Source organism: Marmota marmota, unplaced genomic scaffold, assembly GCF_001458135.2.
Source record: "Marmota marmota marmota unplaced genomic scaffold, marMar, whole genome shotgun sequence".
Lineage (NCBI taxonomy): Eukaryota > Metazoa > Chordata > Mammalia > Rodentia > Sciuridae > Marmota > Marmota marmota.
The window spans coordinates 16,812,311-16,826,152 of NW_026000142.1; the positions used below are offsets into that span (position 1 = coordinate 16,812,311).

Below are 13,842 nucleotides of genomic sequence, written 5' to 3' on the forward strand. Positions count from 1 at the left end.
ATATATATATATTTTTATATATTTTATATATTGAACCCATAACCTTGTGCATACTAGAAACGTGCTCTACTACTGAGCTATATCCACAGCTCAACCTTCAGTATCATTTTAAAATTACAGTATAAGCTTTTCACATTATACATAAGGATATGGAGGCTCAGAAAGGTCATTCATATAACATCCAAATGGGTAAATTATACTTTTGGGGAAGCATATTTATGGGTTTATTTTTCAATAAATTAATATGAAATGATTCCATATCACAAAAGTGTATCACAGCAAACATACTATAAGACCCAGCACATCGACATGGCAACACTTTATAGGATCAAATAATAAGAGTGGTAGAAAAAGAAAATATATTGGCATATTTGTGTTTCTAACCATCAAGTTCTTTTGAACTAACTAAAGTAAGGAGAAAAGAATATTATCAAGCTATTTATCTTTCACTCTATAAATGTTTCTTAGTATTAAAGTTAATATTTTTCTTTTTTTTTTTGAGTGAGGAACTGTGATAGGCACTGGGACTCATGTTTTCACAATCTAAATACAAATATCACTAATGACTGAAGCACTCATGATAGAGTATGTCTTTACTCTGTGATAAGTGACAAGTGAAGATACAGACAATAACTGCTGAGAGACTTAGGAACATTCTTTGCTGGAATAATTGAGAAAGGCTCACTATGGAGGCAGAACTTGGGACACAGAGAGGAAGAGGGATGGTCACCAGAGCTGGAGGGGAAAAGGCTACACAGAATGAAAAATACCAAGGTGAGCAAGAGTACAGTGGAATGGTTAGTGCCGGGGATGAACTTACCTGAGAGTGGCTGAAATTGAATGGCAGGCTGGGAAGCCAACCACAGACTAAAAAATGCAAATCATACCCTTCAGGCCATAGGGACTAATGATTATTCTTGAGCAATGGCAGGAAGACAAATTTAGAGGGGAATGGAGGGTTGAACAAAATTCAAAAATAAAACTTGTATTGAGGAATAGAATATATACCTGAAATGGCTTATCTGATTTTCTAAAAGGGAAGAGAGTCTCTCTTTTATTTCCTCAAATTTCTCCTTTTCTTCTACTGAAACTGTTCCAATTCCATCAGGCCTGGGGGAAAAAAAAATCTGATTCAGTAATTTGTATTGGTAAGTTACTTTTATGTAGTACACACACACACACACACACACCCTACAAATTTAAATGATTAAGAAAAGGCATATTGGTCCACAGAATACATATTAGTTTCAATCAGAATAGAAATTTATTGGAGGTATGTGTAGCCATTTGCTTAATGTTTTGACCCAGAATGAATGGAATGAAATTATTCTCTTTTAGACAGACTTCAAGGTAAAGGTGACAATAAATATTTTCCATATCTACAGAAAACAATAGCTAGTCCTTGAAAATGCAGTGAAATGCATTTGATGGTGATATCAAACATTTGACCAATTAAATGAATGTCCCCTGAATGGAAATAAAAAAAATAGCGAATATAAGGCAAAATACCTTAACTGTTCTCTTCTGAACAGAAAGTAACCCAACATGATATATACTGGAGATTTAATTTTAATTGTTTCAAGAAACAAAATTTTTATAAGAAATTTTGGATACATATGTAAGTTTACTGCTTTATTTTTCTTATTTAAATATATGGGCATATAAGTATTAGAATAAAAGTATATACAAAAAAAAAGACTTTCTTTTCAAGATTTTTTATTTAACTAAATATCCTTATGGTATCAGTATGAGTTTTCATTAAGATTTTCAAAAGTAAGTATGAAGACTGAAATATTCTACTAAAATTAGAATTAAAAATATAATAGCAGGGACTTAAACTTATTCTGTATCAAGATTAAATTTAAGAGATTCCTTGGAAAACTTGGAATGGAACCACCATTTGACCCAGCTATCCTTCTCGTCCATCTATACCCAAAAGACTTAAAAACAGCACACTACAGGGACACAGCCACATCAATGTTTATAGCAGCACAATTCATAATAGCTAAACTGTGGAACCAACCTAGATGTCCTTCAGTAGATGAATGGATTAAAAAATGTGGCAAATACATATAATGGAATATTACTCAGCAATAAAAGAGAATAAAATCATGGCATTTGCTTGTGAATGGAAGCAGTTGGAGAAGATAATGCTAAGTGAAGTTAGCCAATCCCCCAAAAAACAAATGTCGAATGTTTTCTCTGATACAAGGTAACTGACTCATAGTCGGGTAGGGAGAAGGAGCATGGGAGGAATAGATGAACTCTAGATAGGGAAGAGGGGTGGGAGGGGAAAGGAGGGGGCAGGGGGTTAGCAATGATGGTGGAATGTGATGGACATAATTGTCCAAAGTACATGTATGAAGACATGCATTGGTGTGAACATACTTTATATACAGAGATATGAAAAATTGTGTTCTATATGCATAATAAGAATTGTGATGCATTCCACTGTCATGTATTTAAAAATAAAAGCAATTTAAAAAAGAATTGAAAATATAAAACACAGGTATGGGGGCAGGAAGGATAGTAGAATGAATTGGACATTATTATCTATATGCATATATGATTACATGACTGGTATAACTCTACATCATGTACAACCAGAAGAATGAGAAGTTATACTCATTTCTGTATGATGTGTCAAAATGCATTGTACTGTCATGTATAACTAATTAAAACAATACAAAAAAATCTAATAGCAGGGACTTAAATTTATTCTACATCAATTTAAGGTTTTGGTTGTATAGCTATCACCCCAAATTTTGAAACTGTAATTATTAACTATCTCTGTTAGCACAGAAGAAGTAAACATATTATATTGTATTCATTTCAAACTGTTCATTTATTGTACAACAAAGTGAATCTTTTGCATTTGACAGCTAACAACAGATATCTTCTCTCATTAATTTAAAAACAAAGAAAAAGCTTAAAATAATGAGATTTTTTTATTCTATATTCCCTTCTGTGTATGTATACACATACATACACACATTATATATGTATGTATACTCACACAGTTTTATATACCTAAGTGTTTATGTACATATATTTGTGTATATTAAATATCCAATTAGTATAAAGCAATTAATTTTTGAAGTTATATCTGAATCACACTAACATGATGACCTTATATTCTTATCAAAGCATCATTTCAGTATGAGGATTTTTTTTCTAACACAAAGCAAAAATGCTGTCAGAATTTATGCTCTGAAAACATTTCTTTCAATTATATTTCATTTCTAATATAGGGAAATATCAGTTACATTATTTTACATTCATAATAATACACCAATCACAGTAACTCCTTCAGAATGCATCTAGAATATTAACTATGGAAAAACTAAAAACTGGTCTTTCAAAAATTTTTAGGAAGGAGAAAAAAATCCAACATTTAAATTATGAAGTCATGAACTGTGGGCTAATTTCAATGTTTTATGCTAATTTAGAAATGGATTTTTTTTGAAATCAACTCCCATCTAATAAACCTCAGCACAAAACCAATGAAACTTATGAATAAGCACTGATAATGATCAGTGATCACAAATAGATGCCTAAGAGTTCTATGTAATCATCAATCAGGGAATTTAGGCATTCAGATAAAGACTGGACCTAAATGATATTATTACATAGCAGTAAAAACTAATAAACTTATAGGTTATTTTACTAAACATGACTATTTAAACTTGACAAGAAAGAGCAAAGAACTTATCCCCGCTATTCTGATGATTGACACTATCTCTTAGTTTAGCTCTCTGGCAGATTCCATAAGGTTAGAGTTGAGTGAATGTTCCTGTTTGGTTGAAATGTCAAATGAGATCATGATCTACTGTGATGGAGTAAGTTTTCCCGTCATATTGAACTTCACTGGGGCACACTGTCTAACCAATGGAAGGGAGCCGGGGTGCCGATGATGAGAGGTGTAGGAGATAAGTCAAGGGGATGCTCATTTTTGTCAAGCTTCACTAAGACAAATACACCTGCATATAAGGTAGGCCCATCATTTTACTGAGTTAATTACTGACCTAGTTACAAATCTGACAGGTTAAATACCACATTTAACAACTTGGACTTGCCTTTACTGACATGTCCATATTTTGGCATACTGCCTTTAGAAGCCTAAGTACTAAATATAAAGTTGTTGAAGTGGCCTTGTAATATAAAAGAGGGTACAAATGGCAACTTTGTTGTAATCAAGGCAAAGGAAAAAATTCTCCTACAATTCTTGCCAATAAATGTGAACACTTATTATGTCATCAATATTTTCCTTATCACTGGCATTAGTAAAAACAAACAGCAATTATCAATTACAAAATTCTAAATGTGCATCTGGCACTGTGCTGTTTTGTATGCAGAATAGTATAGAATGTTCATAGAAATCTTTTTCCAGTTTCCAGGAGAGGAAGGCTGAGGCTCAGAGGGATTCAAATATATTCCTAAGTTTACATAGCTGCAAAGTGCAGAACCTGGACTGGAACCTAGGTCTTTTGCATTCCAAAGTCAGAGCTCTTAGTGTTTACTAAGTTATCTTAGAGCTTACTATAAGCTCTTAGGGTTTACTCTCTTTCCCCATATTTTCATGGAAAATAATGAAAAGCAAAAATAATTTTAAAAATCCTGTTAAGCCATGGAAAGTATGTATGAGAAACAATATGGTAGAAGTATTTTAAATATTCTTTTTTACATCAGACCTTTTCTGTATTACTTGCATAAGGTGGAATACAAGTAAATTTTAACCTAAGATTCGCCCCATTGAGTCAATGATTCAGCAGTGGAGAACACTGATGAACACGGTGTGGTTTGTGGCTAATGTTGATATTTAGGGTTAGGTTAAATGGATGGAAATTCACCCAAGGGAGCCTGGGTATTGTGCATAAAATAATAATCAGTGTTGGTTTCTGAGATGGGCAAAGTCACAATGGAGTTAAGTTGACAGATTATCCATAATAGGCACTCTATGGTGAGTGGATCTGTGAGATGAGTCAGCTAAAGAAGACCAAGTACCAAGGAGTGGCTGCAGAAATGTGGGTGAATACAATACAGATTTGTATGATTTAGCATGAAGGAGCAAGTGTACATCAATTTAGGAGAAAAAATGACTTTTTTCTTATTATTTAAAAATATTCCAGAGTCATTCACTGGATATATCTTACAATAAGTTATAGTTCCCTAGCCTTTAAAAAATAACCACATTAAAATGGAAAATAAATCATATGTTTATTAAACACTGAAGAGCCAAAGAGTGTCAGTGAAATACATGAAATTGACTCAACTCAGTTGGCTGTTTCTCGTGTTTTTTCTTATATAGTACTGCAGGGTTACACATGAAAAGAACTTGCCATTGCTAAAATAATATAGGGTTCTAGTATTATGAGTGAATGCCTGTTCCACATGTAAAGAAAATTTTGTGTATATTATCAACTGCAGAACAGATTCAATAAACTGTAGTTGTATTTATATAAAGAAGACCTTAACAATGGAAATCCTAAAATTTGTTCTTTTATATGTACTTGCAGAAGCCTTGAGAGAAACTTCAGGTAGTTATATTTTATGAGTAGTTTTATTATACTCAAAGTAAGAGAGATTTTAAAAGGATAGTTTATATGATCTTAGTTTACAAATTAATTTCTGTCTTGTCTACTTCTAAAACATCAGAACCTGATCACCCCTATCACTTCTACTGCTGCTTCTCTGGTTCCCTACCCATCAGCTTTCCCCTAAGTACTTCTGTGGCCTCCTTGGTCTTTCACTCAGCACTTTTCTTTGCCAAGTACTGGTATGCACCACAGTAAGACTCCTGGAGCACATATCCAATCACAGTCCTTCTTGGCTCAAAGGTCTGTAATGGTGGCGCTCCACGTAAAAGTCAAAACCTTGACAAAGGTCCACAAGACCTTATATGAGCTTTGCTCTTCACACCAACCCGTCTGATCTCATCTATCCCCTCACTTGCTCATTCACCCTTGCCTGCTAGCTGGTTCCCCCATAGGCAGCATGGCCTAGCCTTGGGGCTTTTGCAAATGCTGGTCCTCTGCTTGAGAGCTCTTCCCTTGGTGTATCCACGCTGCTTGCCTGACTCACGATAACAAGGTTCTCTCCAATCATCATAAGAAGGTGTCATTTCCTACTCCCATACCCTTTCTTTCCTTTGCTCTGCTTTTTTGCTGGCTATTGTGTATACAGTCACTATCCAAGATGATATATTTACTTATTATCTTCCTCTTTTGTGCTGTATCCCTAGCACCTAGAATAGCGGCTGGCATATTGTTGATGCTCAATGCAAATAAGCTGAGGAAACAAATGAGTAGTATTTAGCATATAAAAAAATCAGTTACATAAGATTATAGTAACTTATGAATTATTTATATGCCTAATTGTGATTACTGCTTATTAACACAATGTAAGTCATTTGGAACATTTTTTAACATATAACTTCATGTAGAATGGGAAATTTGGTCAAAACCAAACACAAGCAGGAATTGTAGTTTAGTATTTTGGATAAAAAGGTCACGGACAAAAGACAGCGTGTCTTTACACTTAGCAAAACATTTCTATTGCTTAGTTGCCACTGTAGTTAGTAACAAAATAATTTACTTTAAATCTCAAGAATAGCATTTTTCTCCTGAGATAACACAAAGAATAATGCCTCTTAGACATTAGTAAAAAGACCATGTTAAAATGAGTTCTTTAAAATCCTAACTTAAAAGACCAATTTTCTGATGCAAATATTAATTGGGTTTAACTCTTTGATAATTAAATATTGAAGTGGTTCTAATGAGAAGGAAGGGTATTCTTATAGAACAAGATTTAAAATTTTCATTTTTTCCTACAATTATCGAAATTGCAAGATTCCAATAAAAATAGAGTGCTCTCTTCAAGAAGTTTAACAAATGAACAAATAATAAAAGATGAATTACAAGTAGATAAACTTCTTTTAACTACAGATAAAGAAGTTATGGCATGGAACTTCCTTCTGGTGTTAAATAATAAGCAACTGAACAGTACATGCAGTTGTCTTTGTTAATTGTACTCCAAGAATCTGTACAATAGAACCTTCTGTCACTCATGCTTAATAGCCTGACCTTGCATCTGCCTATGGGTCATGTTCTGATTTTAGAGTGGCCATCACATATACACATACCCATGTGCGTGCATGCATGCATGCATACACACACACGGTACTTTTACTGAAAGGCAAATGCATTAAAAATAGCTCATGAAGACTCTATTTATTAATTTTAAAAAATCCCTCCATGAGCCAAAGTATAATTTGTTATTCATTGATATTGTAGATTAAGGCATTTTAAAACAAGTGAACAAAATCTGTTATATATAATGTGCCTTTCATCTCAATTGCCAATTCTTCCTGCCACAGTGAACATAAACTCTAAACTGAAAAAAAAATGCTTTAAAAAGCTAACTCAGGAACAAATGGATATACATTATGAATCCTTTTTCTATTATCTCTGGTGGCTTCTGGGGTTGAACAGATAAATTATTTTCTACAAAGGTAAAGGACAATTGCATTATAGTTCAACATAAGAGAAAAAAAGGATAAAAAAAACTGGGTTGAAAAATTAGGCATTTGAATTTATAAGAGAAAATATCAATGAGGAATCTTCTTAAATACTCAAATATGAGCTAACTTGGTTGCTTCACTTGACACACTTGAATAGTTTGCAATTCATACAGTTTTATAATTCCTTTTTATAGTACAATAAAAGTTTCAGAGGGCTATGACATCAGTAAAAATCAATTTGGGCATGTTTAATATTCATTTCTTTTGGGTAAATTTGGGTAATGACAACTTATTGGCTGTTGACATCTTCTAAAACATGTTGTAAGGAAAAATGACCCTATAATATGCTTTAAGAAAATGGGGTGAATGGCACAAATATATTTTAACTTTCTTTTTTATTAGTGCATTATAGTTATACATGATGCTGGGGTTTATTTTTGGCAGAATTATACAAGTATGGCATTTAATTTGCTCCAGTTCAGTCCCCAGTACTTCCTCTTCTTCCCTCCCCTCCTCCCTCTTCTTGTTCCTTTTCCCCTACTCTATGGGTGTTTATTCTACTTTATTTTTTTTTATTATTATTTCATTAGAGACACACATATGAGGATTGAACCCAGGGGTGCTCCACCTCTAAGCTACACCCCCTCCTCTTGTTGTGTTTTCTTCTGACAGGGTCTCGCTAAATTGCCCAGGCTGTCCTCAAATTTGCTATCTTCTAGCTTTAGCCTCTTGAGTAGCTGGGATTATGGGCATGCACCACTATGCCCAACCCTAAATACCTTTTTTTTTTTTTGGTACCAGGGATTGAACCCAGGGGAGTTTAACCACTGAGCTACATCCCAGGTCCATTTTTATATTTTATTCATCACAGTGCCAATGAACATTTTTTCTCCCAAGGAAAATGATGACATCTTTTGTGGGGATTTTCTTACTTTAAGCTGGATGGCTTTTAGACACTTGAGGGATACATGTATCCTTAGTTTTATAATCTCGAGGAGTCTGAATCGAGGCAGGTACAGAGTGCTGAGGAAGCTTGTGGGTTGAATGAATACACAGAGCTTAATACTGTATAGGACTTTCTGGTTAAGCTAATGAGACAGACTTTATTTCTAACTTCCTCCTTCCTCCCACAACTCACTAGGTAAGTTTGTCCTGGAAGTGTGGCGATTGGTGGTAAAAGATTAATTTGCAAACAATGAGTGGACAAATGCCAAAGTTCATGGTACTTTTGAGTTTCTTACAGGCTTCTTTTTACCTGCCTTCTGCTCTGAGGAATGTAGACATCTTGGCCTCCTCCAGAGAGTGAGAAAGGGAGAGACACCTAGAGGGTGGTATTTCTGAATTGTCAATTCTGCCTGCAGCACAGCAGGTAAAAGTCACTTTGCACTTCGTGTATTTCCCACCAATATCCATTTGTGAACAGAATGGAAAGGAGAGGAAGTCACAGCACGAGAATAAGAAATGGTGGAAGATGATGAGGGAGCAAACAATCATCTCTTCTCTTTTGTTTCTTAATCTCTAACACCTCCTATTGTTTTAATCAGAATGATCTATCGTTTGGATGGTCATATATGGTCATGCGATCATGATTAGTGTCCTGCTTCTTCCCCTGAAATGTATAATATCCACAAGATATTAATTCTATCCTTATTTGTTCATGAGATAAAAGAAACAGATTTTCTGTAAGAATATATTTTAGAAGATGAACATTTGAAATTATATTCTCTATTTTTACAAGTACTCCTGTCCTTATTTGTATTTTGTATTGCATTTTAATTCCACTGCAGAGTTTATAACAGAGTAGATACTTCTAATTCGAGAGTAATAATCTGACTTGAAGACACAAGATCTTTGACTCCATCTTTATGCTGTGCCAAAGGCAGCAAGGCATGGATAGCCAGCCTCTCCTGGGACCGAAAGGACAAATGTTTTTGGCCTAATCCAAACTAAGATCACTGCTGTACATGGCTCTAGAACTCAAGAGAAACAAAATACCGAGAGGAATTTAAAATAAAAATGAAAAGAATTAAGGTTGGTTCTCTTATATAAATATCACTGTCTGTCCAATATCTAACATTATATCTTTTAAAAAAGAACATGTGATGTTAATTAAAGGACTTCCTATACACGTAAATTTGAAAGAAGAAACTTGGAAAAATAATGATAAAGATAAAAATTTCCTATAAATGTCCAATTGAAAAAGGACCGATAAGGCCATTTTATAAATATCATTCTGGTCTTAATTCTGTAAATCTATAGACATATTGTGTATTCTGATGCATAATCTGAATTGTCAACTTTTTTGGCATCATTTAACTATTCCAATGTGCCTTCTAATGGAAAAAATATTTCATTATATGGATGTGCCACGATTTATTAATTCAGTTCTCTATTAGCAGTAACATAGACTCTTTCCCCTCTTTTTTCTATCATAAATAGTGTTTCAACAATTTCATACCTGGTTATTTCCTTAAGATAAATTCCTGGAAGTATATTATCAGGTTAAATGCATGATATTTTCAGGTATTTGAAAGTTGCTTTTTCAAAGAGCTCTTAGTTTACACTCTGACCTGCAGTGCATGAAATTATTAATTTCCCTGTGACCTCATCAGCTGTCGTCTTTACCATGTAGTACAGTTTTTAATTTATATATTAAAAAGGGTATCTCATTTTACTATATTAAGTTCTAGGACATAAAAATTATGTAATATTTGTAGTTAGATAGGGCCTTTCATGTAGTTAGATAGGGCCTTTTTCACATAAAAATTTGATGTGATTAATTAAAAACATTTAATTACAAAGTCTACATTAAAAGTGTCACAATATATCAACAAGACAATTTGTAAAGAAATGGTTCAGTGTCATTCATTTACTTAACTAACACATTTTATGGACCACCTTGCCAGGTCATGGGCTACAATGTAAGAATAACACAAATTTGGGGGGACTGGGATTGTGGCTCAGCGATAGAGTGCTCACCTAGCACGGGTGGGACGTGGGTTCGATCCTCAGCACCACATAAAAATAAAGGCATTGTGTTATGTCCATCTACACCTAAAAAAATAATCTTTTTTAAAAAAGAATAATACAATTGGTCCCTGACCTAAAAGAGTTTATAGTAGAGAACAGAAGCAAAAATCAGACGTGAGTGTATAATTAAATTTAAGAAGGGCAAAATTATAAAGATCTGATCTAGTCTGGAATTTCAGAGAAGTATCCAATTTGGGACTGATATTTTAGCTGAATTGTAATAGATCAGAAGCAGTTACTTAGGTGTAACCTGAAGCAGAGGAGAGGACAGATAGGGTTCTAGGAGGTTCTCCTAAAGATGTACAAGTAACCTTTTTAGATGCAACTTTTAACATGTGGCTTCTGCTTCAGTACAGTGGATGGACTTGATACTCCAATATTCTTTTTTTTTTAATTTTTTTTTTAGTTGTCGATAGACCTTTATTTTATTTATTTATATGTGTTACTGAGTGTCTCACACATGTCAGGCAAGTGCACTACCGCTGAGCCATGGCCACAGCCCCTCCAATATTCTTGTAAAGAAGAAAAAGCAAGAAAATCTGTTGGTTTTTACCATCTGTTGGTTCACTGAGTGAAAAAAAAAGAGTCTGCTGAGAATATGTACCATTGGCCTGACCTTGTAAAGCTAGGTTCTCCCTTAATATCAAGGAACCTCCAAGATGAGAAAATAGTTTCAGCAATACCCTATCAAGGAAAACCAACAACAAATCTTTGGAAGAGAGAATTCTCAAATCAGGCCTTAGAGAATTTCCACAGCTTAGATTCAGGTACATGTATTTATTACCAAAAATGTCAGTTGCATAAGAAAACAAGTGACCATAGCAAAAATGTTAGTAGGAGAAACAAATTTAAACACCTGAGAAATTCAATTATTAGAATAAGAATAAAAATAATTACAAAAGATCTAAGGAAACAAAATGGGGAATCAAAATCAAGAAAAGAATAAGAGATATTTAGAAATAAAGCAGATTTTGCAAAGAACCAAATAGGATTTCCAGAACCAAATATTATAGTAAGTGAAATGGGTGAAAGTAAGTGAAAAAGAAGACATAGCTGAAGAGAACTAAGATAGAGTAAAGGTTGGCTCACTGCGGCCCACATCTGTGTCTGTAGTAAAACTTCTCTGGAACAAGCTACACTCTTATTCCTACATAATCCATGATGCCTTCCTCCTGACAATGGAAGAGTTGGGGAGTTGTAACAGAAAGCACAAGACTTGCAAAGTCCAAAATATTTACTATGGTCACTATGTGGCTCCTTACAGAAAAAAAAAAAAAAAGTGTCAACTCCTGACCCCAAAGGCAAACTGCAAACATTATACATTATCCAGAATGTAGTTAGAGAAATAAGCATATAGAACATATGTCAGTCACATTAAGACACACAGGAGAAAACATGCTTAAGATATAGGTGATTGCAGTTTCAGAGGAGAAGAAAAAGACTGGAGAAGTGAAGCTATTTAAAAAGATAAGGATACCCCAGAACTGGTGATGAATATGAACCATAACTCAATCAAATCTCAATCAGCCTAAATAAACAGAAATGTACACTTACCCATGTAGATTAGAAAACCACACATATCCCTATTAAAATGAATGAAAAGAAATATGCACAAAGATGCATTATAATAAACCCACAAAACACAAAACAAAATAATTTCCAGAGAGAAAAAGACAAATTACCCTCAAAAGAATGACAGGCAAATAGCCTTCCATACTGCAACACAGGGAGTCAGAAGAAAATGCAGCAAGATCTTCAAAGTTCTAAGTAGTCATCAATTTAGAAGTGTATAACCAGCAAAAATGAGGAGACAAAGGCCATCCAAAGAAAAAAAAATCCCTATCTATGGGAGCACCCTTTGGAAATGTCAAAGAATGCACTTTAGGACCAAGAAAGCCAATTACTAAACATAGGCAATAAAAACCATATCTAATTTGTAGGATTAGGAATAAACATAGAAATGATGCAGGTGAAATATGAGACCCTCTAAGTATGTGAGCCAGGAAGAGAGATAGAAATGAAATGTTCCACAGTCCTGTACTATTTAGAAGGAGAAGAAATTTTCTGATCAGTATATGATTTTAAAATTTCAACAGTGTGCCTGTATGTAACTGTAGGAAAGCATAAACTGTTAAGAGGAAAAAAAAATACACTAAATAACCTTAATAAAATAAAAAGGAAGAAAGAAGAAAACACAAAGTTTATAAAACATAAGTCAAAAAAGAAAACCTAAATTAAAATTGTAGAAATGAATTAGCTTTTATCAACATATGTGATAAGAAATTGACTGAACTAAGAAATTGTCTTCTTGAACAATTAAATCAAAATTTAACTTACTCTAATAAAAAAATTTAGTTTATTTATAAATATCTAATTTATAAAATATACTGAAATACACGCACACAGAAAGTCTGTAAAATATCAGCCAAAGGGCTGAGGATGTGGCTCAAGCGGTAGCCTGCTCTCCTGGCGTGCGTGTGGCCCAGGTTTGATCATCAGCACCATGTACAAACAAAGATGTTGTGTCCGCCGAAAACTAAAAAAATAAATATTAAAAAAATTATCTCTCTCTCTCTCTTTAAAAAAAGAAATATCAGCCAAATACCAAAAGAAAGTTACATTAATAATCATCTAGACTGGGCGTGGTGGTGCATGCCTATAATCCCAGCCGCTTGGGAGGCTGAGGCAGGAGAATTGAGAGTTCAAAGCCAGCCTCAGCAACTCAGTGAAACCCTGTCTCTAAATAAAACACAAACTAGGGCTAGGGATGTGGCTCAGGGATTGAGTGTCCCGAGTTTAATCCCCAGTTAAAAAAAAAAAAAAAAGGAGGAAATATATAAATAACCATCTAAATAACTTTACTGCAAAAATCCTTATTTATTATGATAAAGGTCATTATACAGTAATAATAATTTCCATTCTTCAGAAAGATTTAACAATTTCAAGCTTGAATGTGCCTAATGAAACCACCTCAAAATATACAAAAGCTGATAGAAATAGAGGGAAGAAACCAACTGAGCCGTGGCTGATCTCCTCTCACCCTCGTCATGACTCCTACATGTCAAGATAGGCAAAAAAATTAGAGTTTAGATTTGAGCCACATAAATCCTACTTGCAATGCACCAAGGAAAAGAATATGTAAATATTTTCAAGCAATATTAAACAGTCACAATATTCGACAATATTTGACACATACTTGGCCATAAAGAAAATTCTAGAATAACTAGTATCACACAGACCACACATTCTCTGAACACAAGATATTAGATCAGAAATCAATCCTCAAGAAAAAA

At 33.9% G+C, this 13,842-nt stretch overlaps 1 protein-coding gene across 1 annotated transcript in view; it reads right to left on the reverse strand.

Moving 5' to 3' along the window:
* Positions 1-13,842, reverse strand: part of Cadps2 (calcium dependent secretion activator 2) — a 511,596-nt gene that overhangs the window by 120,492 nt on the left and 377,262 nt on the right. Inside the window, 1 exon segment of the mRNA XM_048786046.1 lies at positions 1,009-1,110. Within this exon segment, the coding sequence (XP_048642003.1) occupies positions 1,009-1,110 (102 nt within the window).